At 36.2% G+C, this 26,865-nt stretch overlaps 2 protein-coding genes across 2 annotated transcripts; one reads left to right on the plus strand and one right to left on the minus strand.

Annotated features, from left to right (window-relative positions):
- The first annotated feature begins 7,174 nt into the window (after window positions 1-7,174).
- LOC132203113 (uncharacterized) lies at window positions 7,175-8,695 on the plus strand. The gene is made up of 2 exons (XM_059630610.1): window positions 7,175-7,333; window positions 7,794-8,695. The coding sequence occupies exons 1-2, from the start codon at window positions 7,217-7,219 to the stop codon at window positions 8,310-8,312; spliced, it is 636 nt and encodes a 211-aa protein (XP_059486593.1). The 5' UTR covers window positions 7,175-7,216; the 3' UTR covers window positions 8,313-8,695.
- Window positions 8,696-9,210: 515 nt separating this feature from the next.
- Window positions 9,211-26,856, minus strand: LOC132203324 (chondroitin sulfate synthase 1-like). Its single transcript, XM_059630999.1, has 11 exons — window positions 26,721-26,856; window positions 23,917-24,340; window positions 22,713-23,297; window positions 12,296-12,436; window positions 11,971-12,097; window positions 11,615-11,772; window positions 11,304-11,555; window positions 10,956-11,144; window positions 10,654-10,842; window positions 10,216-10,557; window positions 9,211-9,995 (listed from the first exon to the last, which is right to left on the minus strand). Exons 2-11 carry the CDS (start codon window positions 24,190-24,192, stop codon window positions 9,783-9,785), a joined length of 2,472 nt encoding a protein of 823 aa, XP_059486982.1. The 5' UTR covers window positions 24,193-24,340; window positions 26,721-26,856; the 3' UTR covers window positions 9,211-9,782.
- Between the last annotated feature and the right edge of the window lie 9 nt (window positions 26,857-26,865).

Below are 26,865 nucleotides of genomic sequence, written 5' to 3' on the forward strand. Positions count from 1 at the left end.
GCTGAGCATCCAGCAGGAAGAGAAATGCATCTCTTTCTTTCTGGGCGTTATTAAAACTCCGCCGACTACATTGCGTCTTGCCTCTCTGGCACACATACTGTACAAACGTAAGGAGGCAGAAAACGCTGTTCGTTTGCACAGAGAGACCCGCTCAGTGAAAGTGCATAGAGAGGATATATCAAGCAATTACTTATTGTACTATATATCGGCAAGTGGTCTACATTTGTGTGTGAATTATGGACCCAGAAGCGATCAAAGATTTTTATTTGCAAAACCTGTTACTCCTCTGTACGTCTTTCAAAAACGACAAGCGGTATAACAACTTTAGTATTCAGACTACGTGTTGAGAAACTGAATTATGAGGTGGCCAACTTAATGGACACTTGCTGTCCAAGATGAGTGTTTTTGCTCGATCGTTTGAATAAACAGACTAAGTCCTATTTCACTACTTATTTTAGCACTTGTCGTAATTAAACTTAGTAATTAGTATATTTTAGTTTAATTAATTTAAAAATCTCTTCTTATTTTCCCCCCATTTCTTAAAAAACCTTTGGAAGAGATCCTGTAATCCATAAAATTTCAGAAGTTTAAATATATGCCAAGAGCCGAGACGCCAAGATCGAGAGACGATCTTTTTTGCATAGAGTGACTCAGGTCGCTTCTTTTGCGCTGCTGCATTTCAAAGATAATTTAACATACAACTCCAATTCAAGAAAGACTTTCTTTTCTCTGCGACTGTGAGTTTCTGAGTACCAGCTAGCCATTGTCTGCTGTCTACGTTGCCTCTTCTTTTTACACTTAATCATGCCCTGTGAATCGTGGAATATAAACCGCAGCAGCGCGCGTTAATAAATCACGAGGAAAGCAGATTTGGAAATTCATGTGCCGTTTTTTTTTCATGGAAGCAAGATTTTTTTGCTTCCAATGATTGTAATTGACTTGTTGCGAGAGAATAAATTAAATCAAATGAATCACAAGTTTCATAGGAATAGCTTCCAATTTAATTGAAAGTGTGTTGCTAAAGAAATAAATTGCGTTTTAAAGTTTTTTAAATTCAAATATTTACATCATTTGAAACTCACATAACTGCTTGTAGATAAACCTATATCAATTTCATGAATAACTTGATCAAGATAGATAAAACTAAGTTAGTCATATGCAAATATTTATTAAAAGTAATTACAAAAAAAAAAAAAATAATAACACACCATAATGAACTTTTGTTTATCGTTTTCATATTGTTAAATGAACACGATGGAAAGTAAAATACAAAATCCACCAAAATTATAGGTTTTAACTCTCTTGTAATCAGAGTGGAAGGATGGTTCCTTGACAATTACTTACTTTTTGGCACAAACTTAATAATTACATTAAACAGGAAGGAGTTTCTGGAGAGGCGCGGAAAAAGCACTTAACAGTTTCTAATCTTGACTCCACGCGTATGTGTGCTTTTGAGAGGCGAGCAGAGTCAAATTACACGCCTACACTCCCACGCTTTTTGGAAATAAATTCTTTGCGAGAAAGAAAAAGTGCATCTTAAATACTTAACTGCAATCTGATGCATCAACTCATTTTGCCAAAAAAAGAATGCGTGGAAAAAATAAGTCTAACATTCATTGTTTGTTGCAATGCTATTGTTTAAAATAAAAATTATTTAAGCCTTAAAAAATATGATAATTTTACAACACTGCTTAAATGGTAGGTAAATAAGTTATAAAAACAAACCGCTAGACATCTTATGCTGATCCTTGGCCTACAGTAGTAAGCGGCCCTTAAAAAATTGTCGCAACTGAGAACAAATAAAATCAAGGCTTTTATTTCAAGAGTCCGCGCGGGTCACGTCGCTCCTCTTGAGAGATCTCAAGAACGAGATGATTGCGACGATGTTCGCTTGGATAAAAGCAGGCTCGGCCTTTTTTCCATTCGCGGAGAAAACGGCGACTGCTGAAATTATGATCGCCTTTTACCTTTACCTCTCTCTTCATCAATTGCCCTCCTGAATGACCCTCCATACAGCACCTCTCAATTATATGTATATTTTATAGGCGCATATATAAAATATAAAATGCACATAATTATCTTTAAGGTATGAAAATCGCTGCTAGCTTTTGCAAACCCGAGAACTTGTTTTTCCTTCCATCGAAAATTGATTCATGAATATTTGAACACGATGGCCTTAAACTCAGTTTGGTCAAAATAATTCGATGACACATAAAGCCGTGGGTGAATAGAATAAATTAAAATGGTGTTACTACGGATCTTCAGTGAAAGGAGGCCTCGGAAAGCTAATTTGAGGCTTATCCCGATGGGAGCCAGAAAATTTGCATTAAAAATTAGCATGTTAATTTTAAACTCAAGAGCAAATCGCTTTCAACCAATAAGAATGCAAATTAAAAAAAAAAATCTGGAATTGAGATCAGCAAAAGGAAAAAGTTTTGACAATATTTGTTTAAAATAATGAAGTTGCAGTTTCACTTTTGGTAATAATTTGAGTAGTTCTTAATTCCCTCCGTCTTAATTTATCGCACCAAATTACTTTAATGAATTACTAACAGTGGTGCTAAAATCTAGATTGTGTATGCACTTAAGGCAGTAAAGAAAGAGAGTAATAATGTCTGTTCTGCTTCCCACACTTGCTCATTATTGTTACTGAAATGAGACATGGTCGATGAACTTGGCCGCCCGCGAGTGCTATCAAGCATATGAACACCGTGAACGAATAAAACGCGCATAAAATCACGAAGTTCGTGCGCTCTGAATTTCGCACTACCGACGATAAGTGATTCAACAACTGCGATTGAATGTATGGGGTTTTCCGACGATATTTTTTTTTATTCAAACAAATTTTCCAATGGAAATTTTAATCATCAAATATTTTTTCCTTGTTTGCTCGCACAAATGTGAGTTGTAATTTTAAATAAAAAATATAAAAATCATTAATTAACCACACAATAATAATTTGTATCGGTCATAATAATTTTTTTTTTAAATTTTGTGTGCGGAATATTTGAATTATTTTGTTTCCAAATGGTATACAGGCATTTATATAGAAATTCACCAAACCATTATCAAACTTATTACTGTTGCTAAAAAACACTTTCGGCCTCTCGCAAAAAATAGTTTGCCAGACTCACGAGATTTCTCGGAAGGGCTTTCAAGCTATCGCAATTTTGGCACCACTTCTTTTGTCTGCGTAGGTGCTTCGAGCAAAAAATGTAAAGGTTTGTATAACGTATTAAAAGGTTTTTGCCTAAGCGACGAACTTTTATAAAAGTTTTTAAACACTCATCTCAAATTTTTTTTTTTATCAATTAGCACCTAAATACAATAATCTTTACATGCTTGCAATTTTGAAATAAATTTTGTAACTATTATTTTTGTTAATTTTTTTTTCATAGATCATTTCCGGCAACCATCTGTTTTAGTGAAGCAACAAAAATACCGTCCCACATATCGTTCATTTAGAGATCGGGTTCAGTTTCTATATTTATAAATGAAAAAAAGTTGCGCCTCCTAAATCACTTTAACGCTCAGCCCGCGCATCAGTGAAAGTGTTTTCAGAGACGACAATATAAAGATAGGTTGTTCGGCGTGTCTGCGAGACTGTTTTCAGATAAATTATCGTGTTGTTGCAGAGCAGATCAAGCACGCACGAGCAGCCCGAAATCGCCACGAACTTTTGTGCACCATTAATTCTGTAAACATTGATCGAGTTAAGAGAAGAGATTTCACGTTGATCCAAAATGGATCCGCCAGCAAATTAAAAAGTACAATCCTGTTTGTTTGTATCTTTGTTTGCTTGCAAACAAATGTAAATTGAGCGTTGAATAATATATCAATAGAAAAAGATGTATTTTATTTTAACTGGTAATTAATTTCGTTTTAATTGTCGTAAATGTTTACATTAACAGTCGTTATAAAAATTTAAGAATTGAAAAAAATGTGCACTAGTTTTTTAACTAATTTATTTATTTTGAAGCTACATTTGACAACATTAAATTTTTTTTTTTAAATTTTTGTACATGATGAAAATTCATTGTTAAGAATTTGATTTGAATAATAAGTGGTAAAAATTAAAATGGTGCACGTGCACATGGATGCTAAAAAAACATAAATTTTAACGAATAATATAAATATATGGTGCTCTCTTCTAACACAAGTCTACAAAGATCATTTATATTATTTCTCCCGACAATCAGATACAAGAGGGCATCAATTAATTACCCAATTTCGCAACTTTTCCTTTTTTATTGGGCTGCTTTCTGATCCCCAGCTGCACGCTCTCAAGATGGGCATCTCTCTACCTCCCTCTTGAATAGTGTTACGAAAAAAAAATAGCAAACCATTCGTCCATGGCGCAGATGGAAATCAGCATTCGCACAATACGCTCTGTTCTCCGGCGGCGAAACAATTCGCCAAGCATCATTTTATTCCACCGTTTTGTTCACCTTTTTGGGTTGTGATTTTATAGCTATGAAATAATCAGCGTGCGTGGTGTTTACATTGTTACATAAAGACGCACGATTAAATCATTTAATCGCCGATTTCCACAACGCACTCATCAGAAGAGAGAGCATGAAAAAAATTTGCAGGCGTCACTGTGCGTATTGGGTAACTTCAACGCGCGGGTAAAGCGCATAATTGGTGTCCTTTAAAAACACATTAATCATAATTCTATATTCTTTGTTAAATTTTTCCTCAGTCGCCCAGAGCAGGACAAATATTTCGTAATAAATTAGTATGCAGAATAGGATCGTGTCTCGTCTCGAGAGAGTAAAAGTTGGAAACCAGAACTCATTTTGTACGGAAATCGAATCGCTCTCCTCTCATTCTTTTTTTTGGCGCTTGGAAAGATCAACGGGCATCGTCAAATCGAGTTTTGTTCTGCGCCGGGACTGACCTCTCGTCTGACCCCAGCGTATATAATAAAAAGCGGTTGTAAAAATAATAATAACATGGCACGGCGGTGGCGAATCTCTCTTTTGGTGTCATGCACATGGCTCTTCTCTTTGCGTGCGCCAGGGAAATTGGATATATTATATATATTTTGCTGCACGGCTATGCTCCTTCCTAGTGATTTATCCCTTTTTCTATTTTAATTGAGCTAAATGATGCGCGGAAGTGCTGTTTGTGGGATCTTCACGCGAAATTTATGGTACTATTTGCTGTGTAAAAACAAATTAAGGGAATCGTTAAATATAAAATGTGGTGGAAAGTGTGCAGATTATAGGATTTGGAGGAAAAAACATTGCGAAATTTAAAAATGCTATAATAAACAACTCTGCTTTTTTAAGTCGAAGGCGTTAAATTGTGGTGTAATGCTAGATTGAAATATTAATTTTCTGGACATTTGTATAATATAGGGAAAATATTTAATGCCAATTTTCTTTGTGACTTTCACAGGTTATCTTTAATGTGTGAAGATCTTCAGGAGTTTTCCATAAGAATAAACATTGTTGATTACAAAATAATAATAATGAAATCAAAATTTTTAATTTTTAACAATTTTTCATGTTCCTAAAGAATTATTACTTTTGGCATTTTCATATTTTGAAGCCGAAATTTAATATTTTGTACATCCCAATTAATGACTTTGGATCAACATTAAATAAAGGGGAGTATTTTTTTTTTTTTTTTACCACAATATTTTATTTCCAATTCCTCAATTTTAGTGAATCAAGCAAAGCTTTCAAATTATTTCTGTTTGTATATAAATAATTGAATGCTGAAACTTGCATTTAATGCAGTGTTGAGTAATTCTATTTTCATATTCGTTGTTCATTCAGATTTAGAAACGTCATGGAAATACAAACATTACTCAATTTTACATCATAGCTTGAATCGCTTTGTAAAAATTTGCCTAATTACACATTATATGCATAAATAAGAAATTTTTCTCAACCCATCACGGAGAAAATTTTTAGTAGCAACACGCGCGAGAGTGAGAACGTAATTTGCCATTCAAACATAAAATTATGCGCGGTTGGAACATCAAACAGTTCATGTTACTATTATTATATTTACTAAAAAATAGCCACACTGCCGGCGCGCGGCGGACGAACAATGGGCTTCTGCGGTGATTGACGGCGCTTTTTGTTTCTAATTAAATTAGCCGTCGCTCTTCTTCTGGGAGTTCTCACGCAGAATTTACATTGTCTGGTTAGATGTTCAAGATTGCATCGCAACTCGGAGCCATTATTTAAATTCATGAATCGCAGCAATGGAGATTCAAGCTAAAAAAAAAACTACAAATAACGAGAGAGTCTTTCTCGTCATTAAAAGGAAATCACACAAGGGTTAATGAGAAAGAGAGATACTCGTCTCGAGAAAAGTTGCATCAAGCAAGTAGGTGTGCGGAAAGACCTGTATGTGCATACGCAGCACATTTTGCATTACAAAGTGTCCAGCTGGAGTGCAGTATGGCCAGTGCACAAGCATTATTTCTTTTTCTTAAAAGAAGAATAAGAAATGATTGACGAAAGATAGGCTAATTATTTTAGTTGTTGGAGAAATTTTTGCTCACACGGTTACTTGGTTTAATGCAAAAAAAATGGTTTCAAAAGCAGAAAAGAGATGTTATAAGATGAGCAGAAAAAATTAAAAGGTTAATTTTTTTATAATTAAACAGTTGTTGAAACAGATTTTAACAGATTTTTTTGATGCAAATTGTAAATTAAATTAAAAAATGGGCCTGACCTTTTTTTAATAAATTTTGACCTTTTCATGAATTTCATAGCAACTGTTGACACAAATGAAGAAACTTTTTCTGCACAAATTTACTTTAAACCTTTGATTTTCAATTTTTAAATCCAAAATTTAATTTCCACATCTTTAAAATATTGGGAAAAAACATAAAGAAATCACGTACTTCGCCTGTCAAAAGCTCTTCAGTTGGCCTGATTGTGATAAGTGGCGTCATGCATCTTCATTTTTCAAGGCGAGAGTCTCCCACACTCGTGCCGAATTATTTATTTAAACATATATAGTACATACTCTCGGTGCCGCCGAGAGTGGAGTATGTTTGTGCATAATTTAAATTTGAAAACAAAATAAGCAGGCAACCCTTTCTTTTCCCACACCTTCTTGCATAGGCCATCCCGTGCGGTCCCTTCCACCGAACACGGTTGACGAGAGAGGATGCTGCCGATATGTGGAAAAAAGATTTTTGGGCTGCAGGGCTGCATCTCTTGCACGACGACAGGTACTCTCTCTGCGAATGACGTCACGCGCAGCGCCAGGTATAAAGAGCCCTGAGCGGGAGGGCAAAGGCACAGTTCGACTCTTGGTGTCTTCGCTGTACCACCGCTCTCACGACATGAAAGCCTTCACTGTGGTACGATTTTGGATTATTTATACTCACTCGCCGGACTTAGTGGATTTTAGAAATATTGCGGTCCATCAGATGAGAGAAACAACTCAATTTGTTTTTCGTATCTGAAAATATTTCATTTCTCATTGGATACTTTTTATTTTACCGCCAGGAAAGTTTCGAGTCCTTTGCCTCTCACCGGAATCACTTTTTTATTGCAGCTCTCATCCTCTCTAAAAGTTTCCGTGTGTGCATTTTTTGCTAATGCAATGCTATTACATTCCCTCCAATGCAGTAACAGTAATTACATTAATGACGGGTTTTTATTGCAACTTTACTTTCAAAAGGAAGCTTTCAAAACTGGAAGTAATTTCATTCACAATTCATCACAATTGATGGAAATCTTAATCATCATTGATTTTTTTAACTGCGATCATTTAGCTTTTTAAAAATCAATTTAAATATTTATTTTTATTTCTTTCAGTGCCTCTTCGCTGGCCTGGCCGCTCTGGCCTGTGCCGAACCACCTTCGGGATACAACTATCCCAGGCCAAGTGGAGGATCTTTCAGCCAGGGGGGCTCCTTCAGCTCTGGAGGCTCGTTCAGCTCGGGCGGTTCCTTCGGCGGCGGTTTCTCAAGCGGCGGCTCCCTGACCGCCGTCAGCGACTTCAGCGGCTCCTCCAACGAGGGCCAGACCATCGATCCTCAGATCCTTGAGCAGGTCCGTCAGATCATCCTGCGTTCCGAGGCCAGCGGCGGCACCGGCGGAATCACCTCCTCTTACGGAGTTCCCGCCGTCAGGGTTGTTGACATCTCGCTGGAGGGCATCCGTCAGGCCATCCAGGTCGCCCAGTTCCAGCAGACCCACCAGGGTGCCCCCATCCCCATCGCCCCTGTGCCCGGCTACAACCGAGGACCCGCCACCCGCTACAACGCCCCTGCTCCCGTCTCCACCTATGGAGCCCCCTCTGCCCCCTCCAACTCCTACGGAGCCCCCTTCTAAATTTTTTTAATTGATTAGACGATTTCGGAAGCCTTTTTGTCATCGTTTGTTATTGTTTTCCATTTCGAAATTATATTTGGCTGCCAATCCTGATTTTTTGCAAGTCAACTTTAAGAAACCCCTGCCCCCCCCCCTGCGTCCTATAAGCTTTGATCATTATTATGAAACTTTTAGCTCTTTAAGAAGTGTAACACCAAACGGGTCATTATTATTTATTCAACCTCCATTGTCAACTTTAAGGAGGAACGAGTCACGCGTAGGTTAATTATTTGTCGTAACGTGTAATTATTACATTCTCATGTCGTGTGCTGTATATTTGTGTGAACTGATGCTGCTGCTGTGTATAATTTGTCTTTTGTAATAAAAAAATCACGAAAAATTAATACATATCTTTCTCTATTAAAACATACCACAAATAAGTTAAATTTTCACTGCATAATAGCTAAAAACTAGTAAAAACATCATTATAAATATGTAAAATTTCTCAATTTCCTTTTGAAATCTTTTGCAAAACATGAATATTCAAAACTTTATAATGAGCTTTTAATAGTTTATTTTGCAAAAAAAAAAAAAAAAAAAAAAAAAATTAGTGACATTACATCAAATACATCAATATATCAAATTTCAGTTGAATTTGAACATGTTGAAAAAAATAGTAAAGCGCACAAAAATAAAATTCTTCCTAGTCCTACATTTGCTACGTGCAGCGAGAAAATTGTTTTTAAATTATTATATTTAAATACCGATTTATACATACACATAATTGAATTTCATTTTAATATCAGAAAATAGAGATCTTTCTTACATCCAATAGCATAATATAATATTATATATTTTATCAAATATATATTTTTAATAATGAGGAAAAGTTACATCCTTCAATGTAAGTATTATTGTTAAATGAAACAACTTATCTAATTCATAGGAATTCATAACATTTTATTACTTATTATTTATCGTAGGAAGGCACAGCAGATTAGAATATTTCAATATCATCATTACTTTCATTGATAATGTTTATTGCAAACGATATAATTTTTTTAACGCACCTGCTGCAGCGCTATGGCAAGGCAACATGGTAAATAATTCGATCACTGTTTATTATAAATCAATGCATATTCTAAACCTCTCTCGGATCAAACACATTTTCACCTTTCATCTTTGGTCACAGCCACGAAGATAATTAATAAGAAAGATCCGCAATTTTGACGAAAATAAATTAAAATCATCCTCTCTCTCGTACGTAAAATGCACTCGTCAGTCTTAATTCTTTATGTATTGAAAAGAACATGTTCCGTTTTTGTAAATTTATAAATGGCAAGGCACAATTTTTGGAATATTTTCTATTCTCAGCAAAAATCGCAAATATGATAAGTACTCATGGAGTTTGGTCTTGCCTTGGTTTTCAATTGGAAAATTGTCCGCGATTCAAGTATTACATTTTGGTGGTTGGAACGAGATTGAAAAGTCTTACGATGCAACAGCTGCAACTCTGTTCTTGTTGGCGATTTGCAAAATCTCGGGGTACTTGTCCAAAATCCTCGAAAGTTGCATACTTCCTCCATAAGTGTTGGCTCTGGTGCCCTGGCACATTGCAAACTGCTGTGGGTCAAGACTTGTGTCACACTCGACTATATGGAAGACATGCACCATGCCTGGGTCAGCTGCCCTAAATACCGAAATCTGTAAAAAAAAATTAAATTTTCTTCAGATTAATACAATTTAAAAAAGTCATTAAAATAATTATTTACTAAATGAAAAAAAATTTTTTTTTAATTTTTTTTTAAATCTAAAAGCGCCTTTTAAATTCAAAGTTATATTTTGGAATCGAATATCCTAACTGAAGACTTTAGCTACCTAAGTGAGCAATTTTAACAATTTGAAGGTGTGTTAACAAATTTACCTTGCTCTTGACAAACTTGTCAAAAAGGTCGACATCCTCCTTTCCCCAGCCCTTAATGGCAGTGTTGAAGCCACCAACCACGTTTAAATCAGCAGGGTAGGCACTGGCAATTCCAAATCCGTAATTCCGCCAGTAGCCTGTGTTGTCGTTGATGAGAAAGTGGTTCCGTGATTGACTGTCAGAGTTGTTTCCGTACACGACGTGAGGGTCAAATTCACTGAACACAATTGGGAAGTAGGCGCTCTTGCCTTTAATGGTGTTCAGACGTATCCTCTGAAGGGAGGCTGCAGTGAAAACAATGTCTACATCTACAAAGAAAAGTATGGTGTCCTCATTGTGAGCCTGAAAGTTACATAGTTATTTTAGTTAATTTATCAAACTATTGAGATCTTATGATAGATACGTTTGAGGATAAAATTTAATATTAATTTATAATACCTGGACATGAGCTGCTCCGAGTTGAAGTGCCATTCCTCTGGCAAATGGCACAAAAACAGGCAAAATGGAAATAGCTGCACTTGGGTGTCTCTTCTGGATGGACCTGACCAGGGCAACAGTCTCTGTCACTTCATCACTGGGAAAGAGCACAAGCACAAGGGCGGTTGCCTGTCTGCCCTGAATGCAAATCTGAAAGGGTAAATAAAATTTATTTTAAAGTTCATAATTTAAAAAAAAACTTTCTTTTCATTCTTTTTAATTTTTGTAATTTAGATTTGAAATTTTTCCACAATTAATGTTACCTCTTCATACAAGGAAAGAAATCTGTGGAAAGTCTTGAGTCGTCCCGAAAGTGGCACTAGGAAAGTAATCAGCTTGTCTTTGGCTGGGTTTGGGATGACGCGCTGTTCTGGCTGTTGGACTAGGGCATATGCTGGTCCCAAAACACCCCCAGCTATAGCCTGTAGGTTTTCTTTACTTTGTTCAATTTCCTGCATGAAATAAAAGAAATTATAAAACATATCAGAACAACATAGCTATTTAATATTTCAAACGTAATATATTATTTAACTAAAAATTAAAATTGATTGTAACCAATGTGATGTAGCAATTTGGACAAATAAACAACAATAATAAAAATAAATAAATACCTGCGTTTTTGGTGGGTCTTGTCCGTCGACCGTTTCCCTAATGCTGAGACCACTGAAGGCTCTTTGAAGATATGTGTGCCTCCTGACAGGGATGGTCATTTTCCTGCCTCTGTACTTTCTGTACACGAGCTGCATGTCCAGCACGAGCTCTTGTCCAGCGATCGGATTAACATGGTGGTAACCGTAGAGCACCTCTTTGAAGTCGAGAATCCGACCACGCTGCCTCGAAAAGGCATTGGTCATTTCCATGACCTGCAAATTTGTAAAAATTTTATTTTTCCATTTTGTTATGCAATAATTTTCAAATTCACCTCTCTGACTACATCATCCAACCCTTCTCGTAGAGGCAGTTCCATCCTGCGTCTGGGGTTAGCGTTTTTGTCGGAATATAGAGCGTTCGTGAAAAACTCCCAAGGAATGACGTCAGTCACGCTTTTAGGCTGGAACTTCAGCAAACTCGGAGCCAGGCCTGTTAAAAAAGCACATAGATAAGCGGCTCATAAAAAAAAATACATAATTAATGCGCTTGACGCTATTAGAGCGCAATTAGCAAAGTTGAGAGCAAACGACGGACGTATGTACGACACGTGTTTGTGGGTGTTAAATATATAAATACAGTGACGGCGGTGTGGAGTAAAAAGAAATGTGTGATAAAATAATAACGCACCCATTATGGTCTCTGGGCTGTATTTCTGGCTCTGAGCCGGTGGTGGGTCGCCTAGAAGCGCAGACATGTGGCCAATGTCACGTCGAAGATTCAGAGATTGTTGCTGCAGGTCGCTTATTTTCATTGACTATAAGATCAAAAAACCAAATAATTAAAGAAAAATACAATTTTTGAAGCCTTCAGGAAGTAAATTAAAATAACAACCAAGTATTTATTATAGAGAAGGTAACTAAACAGTGACTAGAATAATAATTAGGTGGCGTGAAGGACAGGTAGTTAAACAAAGGTCGCTCTCTCAAAAGAGGTGTTTTTCGTTTGGGCGTACCCTCATGTAGTTGTGTACTCTGTAAAGATGTTTGTGCTGCTTGACAGGGTGCAAAGTTATGGCCCGGTGCACCTCCTTGTACTTCAGTCGGCCAGTGAATGCCTGGTTGCCGCTGGAGTTGTGGTACAGGATTGTTTGCATCTGGAAAAAAAATAATATTATATCACTTTGAGCCCATGCAAAAATTTTTATATGTCTTGATATTGTATTAAAAAAATTGCAACAAATTTAAAATGATTAAATTAATTTATTTTCACTACTCAAAGTTCCATTATTTTTTGAAAATTTTTAACTGCAGTTTATAATATAAAATATACAATGACTAATTCTTCCACTCACAGAATTGGCAGAACGACATCCGCAAGACAAAATATAATTTATTAGTAAAATCCACAACAAGTTTCCTTCTTTGCTATTGGATTATCTCCATGCCATTGTGGTCGTCCCAGGAAAAGGACAACTTTGTAAGTTTGTGTAATGTATCTGGCAGGATGTCTTATAGCTTCTGAATGAATAGATGCGACACATGGCCGGCCATTCATTAGTTTCTCTCCATTCAGAGATGCAACAGTCGAAGCACTTGTTGCTCTCAATTGGAATGCAATCATTCAAATAAGCGGAACGGAAGTTGGATTAGAACATTATAATTATGGAAATTATTTTTATTGCGCGCCTGGCGAGGCGGCAATTTGCGTGATTTGCATGCATCTCACTTTTGTTTTATTGGTCCAGATGCCATCCAGTTAGCTTTTTTGCGGGACCAGCTGCAAGTAAAAACCGCAATCGCATGGTCCCATTCCCAGCGTGATCAAAATCTTGGCTGGTGAGAATTGAATACGGATGCTAATAATTTTAATTGTAATTAATTATACACCATTTCAATTCAGGAGAGGAGCAAAATAAAATAAGTCAGAAATATTTTTAATTGAGATTTTCATATACGCAATGAAAATGAATTTATTTTCAATTAATAATAATTTTTCAAATCATGCAAATCTTATTGATCCATCAATAACTTTTTTGAGAATCATTTAGCAGCCTTCTTTAACTTGAAAATGATTTACATATGATAAAATTTATTTTTAAACCAATTTAACAGCTGAAAATAATTGAAAATGTAGTAAAGCATTTTTTACTAGATATTATTATTTGGAATAACAATAAAAATATGAAATTACATTTAAAAAGGTTCATTTCTAGTTATAAAGAAAAGTAAACAAATACAATATTGAAGTTTAATGAAGAATTAATTTTTAAGATAGTTTAACATTTAAAATAAAATTAACTGTTGTGATCACGGCCTATTTAATTATATGAACTCTTTATTTTTTTTGTAATATTTGCTTATTGGTATTCATTTTATTTAAAAGTTCCTTTTATTGATTGATTATCGAGTATTTTGCTTTTATCTTTTAAACCTGGACTGCCTTAACTAATTAATAAGCATGCAATACTTTTAAGCATATACTTGTGCGCATTATTAGCATTAGTCTCTTTTTAAAGCATAATGCGCGAGAGAGCAAGAGCAGAGGGGTGAGGTCGCCGCATGGTCATTACAATCGCACTCTGATTGCCTGATTGCCAACTCCTTCTTTACTGACGTGCTGGACGCTCGGCCTCAACACTTGCACTGCCGCTAAATTATGTGTATGGGTATTACGTGATCTGCAGCAGTGCGTGTGTAATAAGTAGTGTAACAATTGCAGAGCAATCATTCGACCACGCATGACCTAATATTCAACAATTCAATATAATCGCATCGGAACAAAAGCATTATAAGAGCAGACGAATTGGTTAGTGGTATGGACAAAAACGGCACAGTCAGCAGCTAAATAATAAATGTTCAAGGAGAGGCTGCAGGCACACCCAAAAGTGATTTTGAATTTAGGCAAAGAAACAGGGCGAGCACCAAAACCAATCATGTTGTAAATTATGAAAAAGAAAAAAATCTTGAATTTAAGTGTTTAAGATTTTCATTATTTTTATTTATTCCTCATTCAATCGCATTCAATAAAGTAATTCTGCAGTGTTCACAATAAGTTGTTACCTACTCTTTTCACTCTCTCTGTATTATCTTGCTGCGAAAATGTATTTAATTTTGGATTTGTGTTTATACTCTGGCAATTTGTATAGATTTTTTTATAATATAAAAAATATAAAAATCGAGAATATGAGACAAACTATTATGGTCCTACTTAGAAGCACCATGAAATTGAAGTGCTCCTTGAAAATAATTTAAAGCCTCATTACTTCTGCAAAAGCGATCTGCATGGTCTCACTCTTGGTATATAAAGATAGTATACCACTTACTTAAACTTATATCTTTGCACTTCACGCGCACGCTGGTTTCTGATTTCCATCAAAGCACCAAAGAGAGCACCCGGCGGCCACCGTCAGACATTAATTACATGAGCCAGAGCGGAATCTCAACAACATTATATATACATAATTTATTTTCCAGGAGTTACGACGCTTCTTCAAAACGTAAAGGACCAGCCGCGTGGGCGGAGTAGGAAAGAAAATGTGCATAATTTATGCTTGAGGCGTCATGCGTTAAAAACGATATATTTATACACTTTAAATTATGCTGCCTGCGGATAGTGAAATCAAATTCCCATTAAGGTACAAATTCGTGCCGCATGGCTAAATTTGACTAATTATTATAATTAACTATTATTTACTATTTTTAGATTTAACTCCTTATAAAAAAACAATGCTATTGGAATTATGACTCATAATGAGATAATTATTAAAAAAATAATTAGAACTCGGTTTAAAAACTGGTGGCTAAATTGTAAATTACTCCAAAAAAAAAATTTAATTGTATATATACGCGGATATTTTTTGCGAGGAAAGAGATCAGAAGAATTGTAAATCATGTTTTCTAAAATTGATGTGAACATTTATGAAAAAAAATAAAGTATATACAATTTTTTTTTCATTCGTCGCAACTTTGCATGAATATCACAAATTTTTTTTTTGTTTAACTCTTTATATCAAAATCAAATCTTTCAAAGAAAGGTCAAAAGCAGCTGTGAATGCCTAAAAAAAGTGAAACTTGATCTCCTTGTTCATTGTCATTCAAAAATCTCTTTTACAGTGCTCTGCGTCTGAAAAAATATGTTAAGCGACCATGTTTCATTCATGAAAAGTTATGGCTTTCGTATGAAAAGAAGTGCCTAAATAGCGCGGGCGCGTCGCCGAAAGAGACCATTTAACCCCAACCCGTCCCCCTTTGTATGACATTATTTAATAATATCGCACCCGGCCGCAAGAATTTCTGTCCTATAAATTATGACGCGTCCCTCCAAGGAACGTTGATGCCGCAGTTTCGTCAGTGCCGAAGGGCTTTCGCTGGCTAGAGGAATTATCGTGATACAAAAAGGAGAGGAAATCCGATCTGACAGTCCCTCATATTTATTCAGAAAAAGCTGCTGCACAGCGAATATCGTTTATTATGTGAGGTTTCGGTTTTCAGTAAAAATTTCTGCGCTCCACTGACTTTTCGTGTCAACCAGCCTCTCTCACATGCATAGAGGCGGAGACCAAGCACACATGTCAATAAGCCGTAATTTTATCAGTAAAAATGGAAGACGATAATTTTCATTCAAATATAATTTCAATTTTGAACAGAAGAAATTTGCAATAAGGTCGAAAGATCATTAAAAGCTTTTTAGTTTCAATAATTTCAAGAAAATTAACCAATTTTCAATGGAATTAAATTGAAAGCAAACTCCAAATTGTTTTACTTTAATAGATGATAGCAAATAATTTAAAATCAGTCGAACAAGGACAAACAAAAAAGGTCACTTTTCTTAAAGAAATTTTAAGATTATTCAATAAAAATAAACAAATAAATTTACTAGAAGTAAAGCATGATTATTTTTTATTGAGAGTAAGTTTAAAAAAATGTTGTTGTAAAAAACGCTTGAATGAAAACTTTTTTACCATCTAGAGTTTTGAACCGAAAAAGTTAGACTCCATCAGCTGCATATAAAAAAGCGATCTGGGAGTCCAAAACGAACGCTATAAACCATTCAGGAAAAAATGAAGCGGCGTGCAAGCGGCTCATGAGCCAGACCGAAATAGCGGCGTAAACAAAGTAGTGCTCACGCGGCTGACACGATGCACTCGCTCTCTCACTTTTCACTTCTTTGCTCTCGTTACACAAGCCTCCTGTTTCAATGCAGACCGATCTAAAGATAGAGAGCGATGTGCTGTTTTCGTATCGTCACCTAGACAGGCTCCAAATAAATCGATCTCGGGTCGTCTGCGAGCATTTTGCACAGATTCCGCCGCGTGTGGGTGCCTCGCACGACGTCACTCTCAACGTAAACTGTCTGCCGACATAAATCAAACAGAAAGTAAAGACGCGCCATTTTCAAGCCGCTGGTTATTTGTCTGAGTTGGACGTTTCAATTTGCAATTATATTCAGAAGCAAAAGTGTGCGTACCGAGAGCTAGGCCAAAAGATGCTATCATATCCTGTCTCTTATACACGCAATAAATGAGAGGCTTAACCGGACGCCTTTCATAGGGACCCTCTATTTATTTTATTTAAGTTGTCAAACTTTAAAATGTCTTGTTGTGAAGCAGTAATAAGAGCATTATAGTTTTGAAGCGGAAGAGACAAAATAAGAATTGGATTATTTAGCATTTCTTAAAATTCTAAATTAAAAATATTTGGATTTAACAGGAAAATAAAAGTGCGTATCAGGGGCAAGGTCGTTTCTAAAATTATATATATGGAGGTGATTAGTTGATTGCAGCTATGATGCAAGTAATTTTTAAATTATAATATAAAATAAATAAAATACAAACTTTATTATACGTACCATACTATATTGTGAAACAAATTATGAATTTAACCAATTTAACCTTTTGTTATTGTAAAAATATCATATTATATAAAAACTCTAATTGGACATGTGGAACGAACCGCCTACAAACTCGACTTACAAGGTATGCTCCCGAGATGACACACCCCGATTTCAATGAAAATTGGTGCACAACTTCTACTACCCATTGGTACCCCAGAACGGTCATTAATTTTTGCCCAATTTTCCTTGTTTAATTTTTGCCATTTAAACTCCATGTAATTTGAATTACATTGGAGAAATCAGATGTAGGCAACTTATATACACAGAGGACGCTTTTGTTGCCTACATTTGATCATTTTTAACATGCGTTTTAATGAAAACTACCCTCCCTTGTGAAATTGGGCAACTTTTGATAGCCATTCCAGAACACCCAAGGGTAGTGCAAGTTGCATACCAACTTTCAACAAAATCGGCGTGTGTCATCTCGGGAGCATACCTTGTTAAATGCAACAGAACAAAAAGAAAAGGTCTTCCAGGAATAACGTCTCGAACGCCGAGGCATCCTTGTGCGTTTTTCTGTCTTTCTCTCGTCCTGCATCTTCATAATAAAATTCTACCCTTTTTAAAGAAAATTGGTACCATAAAAGTAAGATCCACGATCTGAGCTACCAAATTATGCCTCTAAGTGGGGCACTAAATAAAACAGCAGGTAAAAGCACAACTATTTTATGGTACAAACATGTCTAGTCTCTCACTAATAAAAAACCTCCCAAGGTACACTAATAATTTCTAAGTTGATTTCCAGCGTTCTTCGAAAATAAAACGTTTCGCTTCTGTTCGAGAGAGAAGAAAATTTTCCCGCAGAAATATAAACAGGTATAACTCCTCAGCAGTTCTGCAGCAAAACAATGGCATGGAATGAAATTCAATCTATATAAAAGCTGCAGAATTTTATCAACAGTTTATCTCATAATACCGGGCAGACGACCGCAGAGCGCGCGGGTAAAAAATAAAAAATACGAAATTCTCATTTCATGGCCACTTTTTGCAGAATTGCCGCGGCGAGAGAGAATGCGAGATAGGCATGAGTCGAGCATCACAAGAGACCATCTCGGTCGTGTGCGATTTTTCTTTTGTGCGCCACCGAAAGGGCCTTGAAATGCAGCAGCTTCACTTGCAGGCAGATGGACAGACTTCAACTTCAAATTGGCAAATAATTCTGGAGGTCCGATTGAGTGACGCGGGTTAATCAGCAATAAAATTATCCCAGTACACAAAATTTTGGCCAATAAGTGGCGAGACATGAGAAAATTTTTTATTAAGGAAGGCTGTGATAGTGACAAAGATTTTTTGAATTTACGGCATTTTAAGTGTCACGTCACAGATTACTGAAAATTAAGGTTGAAAAGCAGTGCTCATTATCTGTAAAAATGTGCGAGAGACGGTACAAAATTGGGAGGATATATAGGACAGGTTGTAAAAATGCTGGTAAAATTTTAATGAAAATTTAATCTCTCTATTAGGAGCAAAAAGTTCTAACTTAGGTATTAAAATTGTTAAGTTTCTCTCACAAAGTTCCATTTTAAATTATAATTTATTTGGAAAATAAAATATATTTTCAAATACTTTAAAATAAAAGTTTTTGATAGATAATAGTTGGTACTACACATTAATTATTAAAGATTAAAGACTATTAAAATTTCGATTCACTACTCACTGCACAAATGCAATCAATATAATATACTTTAAAAACGTTAATTTCACACTTCTATTAAAAAAATCCACCGCATCTAGACAAAGAGTCGTTTTTGCTGAGGATGCCGAAAATTATCCATTTGCATGCCGCGGCGGCATCAGGAAAGGCGTTGCGGCCGCGGCTCAAAAAGGCAGAAGGGCGTCTGACGCAATGTAGACCAAATAATCGACGCGCATCACACACGCCATAATGGCATAAACAGACCGAATTATATTTGGCAGACACATATAAACGCATGCACGTGTGTGCGTATAGTGCAAATAACAATAATACAACGCGCGTCTCTTGCAATTTGGGCGCGGGTGGTTTCCTTACTCATTATATATTATTATTCTGTCGTCGCGGTTGGCAACGGAAGAGAATTGAAACAGCCGAGGTTGTAAATCCAGCCGAATCTTTCAATCATCCCTTTTCTCATCACGCAATAATTTATCCTGCTCAGCCGTGTTCCTTCAAATAGCTTCCAGCTTTTTCTGGAACGGCGGAGCGAGAGAAGCAGCGGGGCGGTATAATTATATATAGGGCCTTTTTGAGGATGATTGCGTGCCGAGATAAATCATCCGGCTACCCTCACTAAAAGTCAACTTGCCAGATGATAAGTAATTCTAATTACAGGGCTTGACCTTTAATTTTTTTTTCAATCATTGTGACTGCGGCCACTGCGGGGGAGAAGCGGCGCGAGAAGAGTGTAAAGAATAAAATAATATTCTTAGTGTGCGCGCGACGGTGCTAGAAATTATTTTTAAAAAAATGTGAAAATATATTGCGATGGAGAGAAAAATATGAATTTTTAATGATTCTCTGTTGATTATTTTAATAAGAATGGTTGAATTCCATTACTTGACAAAATAACTGAAATTTCTTATAAGAAAATTAAACAGAAATCGATTTTTTTCGGCTCTTTTGTGACATGAAAAGGAAACTTTAATATTGATGAATACTTAGAGATGTTATTTTAAATTTGTTGATTAATGCGTTTTTATTTAGAAATTAAATTAAATAAAGATTTTCCCATCTTCATCTATTGAATTGGAAAAAAATGACTTCGTAAAAACGTCTGGCTCATCCCATATATTTGTTCCAAAATGCAAATGAAATTCAAGAAATAAATTCCAACTGCGATATCAGCAAGACTCGTCCCAGATGCTGATGCGCGCTCGCGTTCAAATTTAAACAAGAGTCGAGTAGTTACTTTAATTGATGGCCTGATTGACGTGAGTGCTAATAAAATAAAGAGCCTCCTTGTGCAGCGCGCACGGGTTTTCCGAACTCGCAGAGAGCGGACTGAAAAAAATCGCTCAGCCGTGCGATAATTTTTCCTGCGCATCAACCGATCTTCGTGGGACCTTCTGCTCAGACTCATCTCAGCCTTCTGGGAATAAATTTCACTAATTCCCAGTTAATAAATAAATCGCTCAACCTCCATTCCGCGGGTGGGGCTGCAAAATAACACGTGTGAGACTTGTTTAGATTATCTCTCGCTTCGAAGACGTGCATTTTCCTGTTCCACTAAGAGGAAGGATCTTAAACAAATTAAGAAAGTCAGAGAGACGGGAAGCCGCACAATGAGATATAATTCACAAGAAAAAGAACCACATGTTGGCCAGATCGCGGTGAGCGATGGAGGCAGCTTTTTATATGCATATTTCGTTTTATGGGCGCAGTGTCGTTTTTTCTTTATTATCGTATTTGTTTGTTTCGTTGGATGTTGAATTTGAAAATTCAAAAACCCACACGAGTGGAAATTGGACCGTTGTTTCGTTTCAAATTGAATTTGCATTTAAATGGATTGCTGCAGTGTTTTGTCACATTTGTGGGCGCTGCCGAGAAATTAGACAATAATATGCCACGCAAATATTCGCATGTGTAGTCGAGCATGCCATAAAAATACGTTGGAAAGACACCTCCCTCTATTTTTGAAATACATTTTCTGTTCGTTTGGCACTGGGCGATGCACTTTAAAAGCAATAAAACGAGAGCTAAGTGGTTGAGTAATACAACAAAAATAATTTTAGATACAACAACGATCAAACCAAAACGCTCTTTGAAGTGCTCTGCTGCCTCCGAGACCCCAATAAGTTTTATCAATTGTGGCCAGAAATATAATAGTAAATTTTTATAGTCCTTGCAGCGTAGGATTGGTCGCGGTTTATCACAAATTCGCAGACATTTAATCAAATTTAAACGAAAAAATAATTTAAAATTGAGAAACATGAAATCACATCTGTTTTTCTTATTTACATGCAAGTAATAAGAAACGTGGTTTTGTATTAAATTAATTTGTCTGCACAGCTTCAAATTAAAATTAAATACAAAATATTATAAAATGATTTAAATTTTTACCTTTCTCCAGTATTAAATTTTAAATTCGCCCAGCAATTTCATGATTATCCACCGCCAGCAGTGCCAGCTCATTGCGTCGATTAGCCTTAATTTCAAACACAATAGAGAAGCCAAGACGCGAAAAGAAATTGCTGGCGCGCACTTAAATTTAGAAATCCTAATTAAACCGCATATTGTGCAATGGACCACGTGGCGGATCGTATCAAGTGCGAAGCTGCTGACCCAAAGAGAATTACGGTATATCATTTCGTTTATAGCAGAGGCCAAAATGCAGAAAGAAGAACATCTCGAGTCGCGCGAGTTTTACGTAACCGAACCGTTATATTTATCCTGCGAGGAAGATGAGACGAACGGCAGCTTGCCGATTAGTGTTTATAAGTGGAATTTCGGAGAGTGGAGCTCACACGTGAGACCAATTGATGAAATGAAAAAAAAAATAACAATAAAAGACGCTCCATGAATTTTGATCGCACATTTGGGATTAGAGGGGCTTTGAGTAGAGAAAGAGAGCAGCTGTTTTTGAAACAATCGCCAGACGGGCAAGATGCCATACCAGAGGCAAAAAAGATGCTGCTGTTTAAATCCGACAATAGCTTCGAGAAACGAGCCGTGAGAGATGTACCAAATAGAGAGCAAACCAGGACAAATAAGAGAGAGTTTTACACACCGTAAAACTTACGCACTCTGAGTGATATAATAATATTTAACTTCCCTTTCGTTACAACAGAGTTGTAAATTATATACTGTGCAGCCTGCCGCGGGCGGGTGGAAAAGTGCAGATGCGCGGTTTGAGAAAGTGGTTTCAGAAGATGCGTTGTAAAATAATTACTCTTCAATCAGCTCAATTTGAAGAATTAATTGCACTTTTACAAGTTAAACTTTCCAATCTTTTAAGCTTTTGTAAGTAAATTGTTTATTAATCTTTAAATTATTCTATAATGTTTGTTGTAAAAATAAATTTCAAATATAAACTTAAATTGAATGCTAACACTGGATTTCAAAAAACATTGAATTAATTTTCTAAGATTCAAACTTTTGACTTCAATTAAAAAAAATTATAGCCACTGATTGTTGAATAAACAAATTTTGTAAACATAAATCCTGTAAAATTCTGATATTTTGTTCTCTTCCCAATTATAAAAGTGTAATTTTGAAGTAATATGTGCATTGATGTGCATATTAATATGCCTGAATGGGCAGCAGTTGCCTTTATGATAATCAATATCCACGCAAATTGCTACCAAATCCTAAAAAAGTAGATTTTACCTATCATTTACTTTGAAACTTTTACAAAAAATTTTGAATCCATTACAAAACCAAAAAGTGCTCAAAATGGTTTTACAAATCCCAAAAACGTGTTTTGTATCACATATTTCTTTGTGATATTATAAAATATAAAAATTTTCTGTTTTAAGTCACAATTTGTAAAAAAAAAAAAATTGTTGCAATTTAATAAAACACAAAATTGCACAAAAGGAGCAAAATAAATTCGACTCACCTCGTAAGACCAAGTGCAAGGGATGCCCGCAAATTTCTGGACGCACCTGCCCAGCTCAACGTCTTCGTGGGTGGTGTACAAATTCCTCAGGCAGTAGGACACATGCGGCGCCACCTTGGCCAGGGTGGCCCTGCTCATTATCACTCCAGGGCCACCCATGCAGAAGTTCTCGTCGAACTCAAGACTCAAAAGGCCGAACTCCTCTTGCGAGCCGCGACCCGCCTGGCCTATGAACTGCGGCTTGCGGCTGTCGATCGACCTGAGGAAGGCCTCCAGTTTCTCAGGGCGGACGTAGACGTCGTCGTCGGCGCGCAGGAACCACTCAAAGTGGTCCCCGAAGTGCTCGTACATGTACTTGAGCATGAGGAATGACTTTTTTTGCGGGGGGTAGCTGTCGTCCACGCCCTGCAGAGCCACCAACGGAATACTCTGGTTCGTCTCGGAGGTGCCAGAAGAGAAGAAGGCCATTCGGCCGGGCAGTTCGCGGCCCCACGTTTCGTAGACGGCCTTGGCGCGCGTGTCCAAGTACTTCTGGGCTGTCATCACGCCAACGAACAACAGGCTTTGGCTCGAGTTGTGCAAGCCCTGCAAACAATTTTTAAAATTTCGTTTTTTTAATTAATATTTTTAGGAATTTAAAAAAGTTATGCAAAAAAAATTAGCACGCTGTTAGCACGTGTGAGTTCATATGAATGCATAGGGAACTTAATAAAAATATTTTAATTAGAATGATTTTTCTATAAAAATTAAAAAAAACTTTGGAAGATTCAACACCGCGAGACCGCGATCAGAAATTAAATGTTTAAAAACATTGCTATTTTTTATTATACTGAAGAAACTATATAAAATGGCATTGAAAAAAATTTTACTTCTGGTTTTTTCCTAGGAAATGTAAAATTTAATTATATAAAAAAAGATACCAAAAATTTTTAGCTTCTGCAATCGCTGCACATGAAAATAAAAATATTACAGTTAATCTGTGATGGAACCGGTAGAATAATTAAATAATGAACACATTTTTTTAATTTAAATTACAAAGGAAACCAAATTACAAGTTAAGATAAATATTTTAGTTGTATATAAATTAGCAGTAAATTAGTAAAATTCAGTAAATTGTATGTAAAATACAATCAATATGATAAATAAGAAGGTTTAATTAAAATATTGATTAAGGAGTAATTATTAAAACAATATTAAATCTAACCTTCAAGTCGGCCAAAATGAGTTCTTCCGGTTGCAGGGTAGAGTTGTCCATCCGAAGACCGTCCGGGCCGTTCGCCGGACACAAAAATTGATCCTGCGAGGTGGAGGCGATGAGGGCCGCGACGAGGTAGCCGGCGAAGGCACCGAGCAGCAAAGAGGCGGCCGCCCTGAGGCAGCGCCGCTCGCCGGACGAGGGCCGGCGCGCGGCCATCCGCAGGGCGCCCCTCGGCTTCAGGTCGGCCACGTGGTTATAGAGCATCTGCTCTCGACCTTCCATCTCGGGCCGACGACGCCCTGGCCACTGCGGCCCCAAGCGCCCTCATCGCGCTCCCTCCTCTTCGGCACCGGCCGGCCAGCCCCTCAACCAAAACTCCAAGAGGGTAAACAATATCTCCGGAGCGCCACAAGCCGCTGGCGCCGCCCACCTGTTGGAGCGAAAATTCAGTCAGCAGCGCAATGACAGTGGAAGTGGATTTGTACTGTGCGTGGGCAACCCGTTGGATGCTGACACTCCAAATCAATGCAGACAATCGAGTATTTTTTTTCTCCGCAATAACATCAAAGAGTTTATTTTCAGCCACTTTGTTTCTTGAATTTGGTGGACTTTTTTATTCAACCATTGTTGTTTATTCTTTGCAAATCAAGTCAAAAATGAAAGAGCAAACGGGATTGTTGATATACAATTGTTAACAACGTTGAGTTTCAATAATTATTTTGTATCAATATAAACCAGGCATTCTCCACCCATATGCATCTGCATCAGCCATCATCCGTAAATTCAATATTGAAAATTTTCACTTACAACTACAAGAGAGAAATTAACAGAAATAAAAAAGATGATTTTTTAAAAATCACATATAATTGTATTTTTATACTTTTGCTTAACGTTATAATGAACGAGCTAAATTTTATTCTTCAATTTTATGTCTCCATTATTTTTCATGACGAAATATTTTATGTTTCTTATTCAAAACTTAGCTTATGATAACAAAATAAAATATTTTAATTGTGAAACTTTCAATAGTAGCAAACATCTTTATAAAACTACTACAGTTTTAATTTTTGATAACCATATTTAAAAGAATAACAAAATATAGGTTTAATAATTGAATTTTAAAATCATTAATAAAATAAAAAAACTTAAAAATAATAATTTAAAGTGAAAGCATTATTTTTAAATATTTATAATTAAAATTGAATGCTAGCATAACGGTACAACTTTTAAAAATGATTATTTTTTAATAGATGCATTTGTTGTGGAGAATACTGGGCGATTAATAAAAAAAAATTTATTAAAACTTAGAATTACTGTTTTTTTTTTCTTGAAAATCCCCAAAGTTATAAGATGAAATCACTACCAAAACAAAAACTGACAAAAACTTTTAATTTTCTTTTTGTCAAATAGCTCTTGGACTTTTTCTATCGTCGTCGTAATAAATAACTTATTTCGTCCGAACTTATTGTAACAATTTTAGTGTTTTTCTTTTTCAAACCAAATTATGGTTTGTGTGCGCAATGCTGTCACATTAATAAATATTACATTTTATCTTGCCTGTATACTTTTCATACAAAGCCCTGCAGAGGGGGACTATCAGAATAAAAGAAACCGTGCGTGAATAAAGAAAGAAAAAAGCAGGATGCGTTCATCGCGTCTGCAGTCTTTTGTGCTTTGGCCGAAAAAGGCAGGTAGATAAATATTGGTTCGCCTCAGATGGGGCGGAAAGCAATAATTTTTTTCTCCATTGCGTGCGTGCGTCTAGTGAAGCGTGATTGCATCAATGGGACGTGGGATTATTTGGTTTGGTCGCGGTCTGCATTCGGGTCATTCTGCGCGATACCAACTCAAATTACGCGTGCAAAGAAAAAACATTCAAGACATTCGTTGCTGTTTAAAAACTTAAATCAACGCAGCAATAAATTTGTTTGGTTTCGAACTGGGCAATCTGCTGATTGAGCAGAGGTGTGTCATTTGGAATGGGGCAACGATTGGAAGACAATTTGGAATTTTGCTGATGCGTTTTTGGCGATGCTGAAAGTCGGATTTTGCACATCAGGACTGGCTCAGCATTTTTCGCAAATCGCGTGATCTGTGATTCAGACTGCGCGGCTGCCAGAAATTAAAACAAAATGTTGCATAAGCTAATTGATAAAATTTATAAATATAAATGACAATTAATAATTTTTTTGGTAAATATAACAAAATTTAAAAATTTAAACAATAAAAAAAATAGCACAAAATTACAAGTCAATTTAAACTTTTAATTAAGAAAAATCTTTAAATTCAATAAAAACATGTTAAAACCTGAAGACAGTCACAAATTGCTATGATTTAAAGATTAAATTAAAGTTTTTTAAATTATATTGAATAAAGTTAATTTTAGTTGATTGAACCCTTGCTTGACAATATAATAATTTGTCATAAATTTTACTTTGGAATTTTTCTGATTTCATTTTCTGTTGACTCGTCATTTCTGTTCAATTATAAGGAAAAGAATTGTGAAATTAAAAGTGTATCTAAAACCACTTTAATGAATTGAGCATTTTGTGCCCCTTCTGCAGTTTTTCAAGCTGAATTGAATTGAACTCTAATTCAGGTTCAACTCTCGATCAGGTAGTATGTACTGCGCTGCAGCTGAGGCAACACCTGATCTGTCCAATCGCGACCTTCAATCAGCGGCACCATAATCTCCCCTTATAAAACAAAACTCGAGACTCAGCACAAAAAACTGCCGAGAAGGAAAATAAAACTAAATTGACGCGCGAAACCAAGAGAACACGTGGATTCGTACGCAAATTGTTGTTTACCTGGCGAAATATTTGCTCTTCCAATTACGCGTGTCGCTGAGAAAATAAAAATTTATATCAAAGCGCCGCAGCTATTCCTTTGCTCTGTGCCAGCGGAATTCTTGACTCGCACTGCTTTTACCTGCGAGTGTGCACGACGAGCACG

This window comes from Neocloeon triangulifer, unplaced genomic scaffold (assembly GCF_031216515.1).
Source record: "Neocloeon triangulifer isolate White Clay Creek 2 clone unplaced genomic scaffold, ASM3121651v1 ptg000017l, whole genome shotgun sequence".
NCBI classification, from domain to species: domain Eukaryota; kingdom Metazoa; phylum Arthropoda; class Insecta; order Ephemeroptera; family Baetidae; genus Neocloeon; species Neocloeon triangulifer.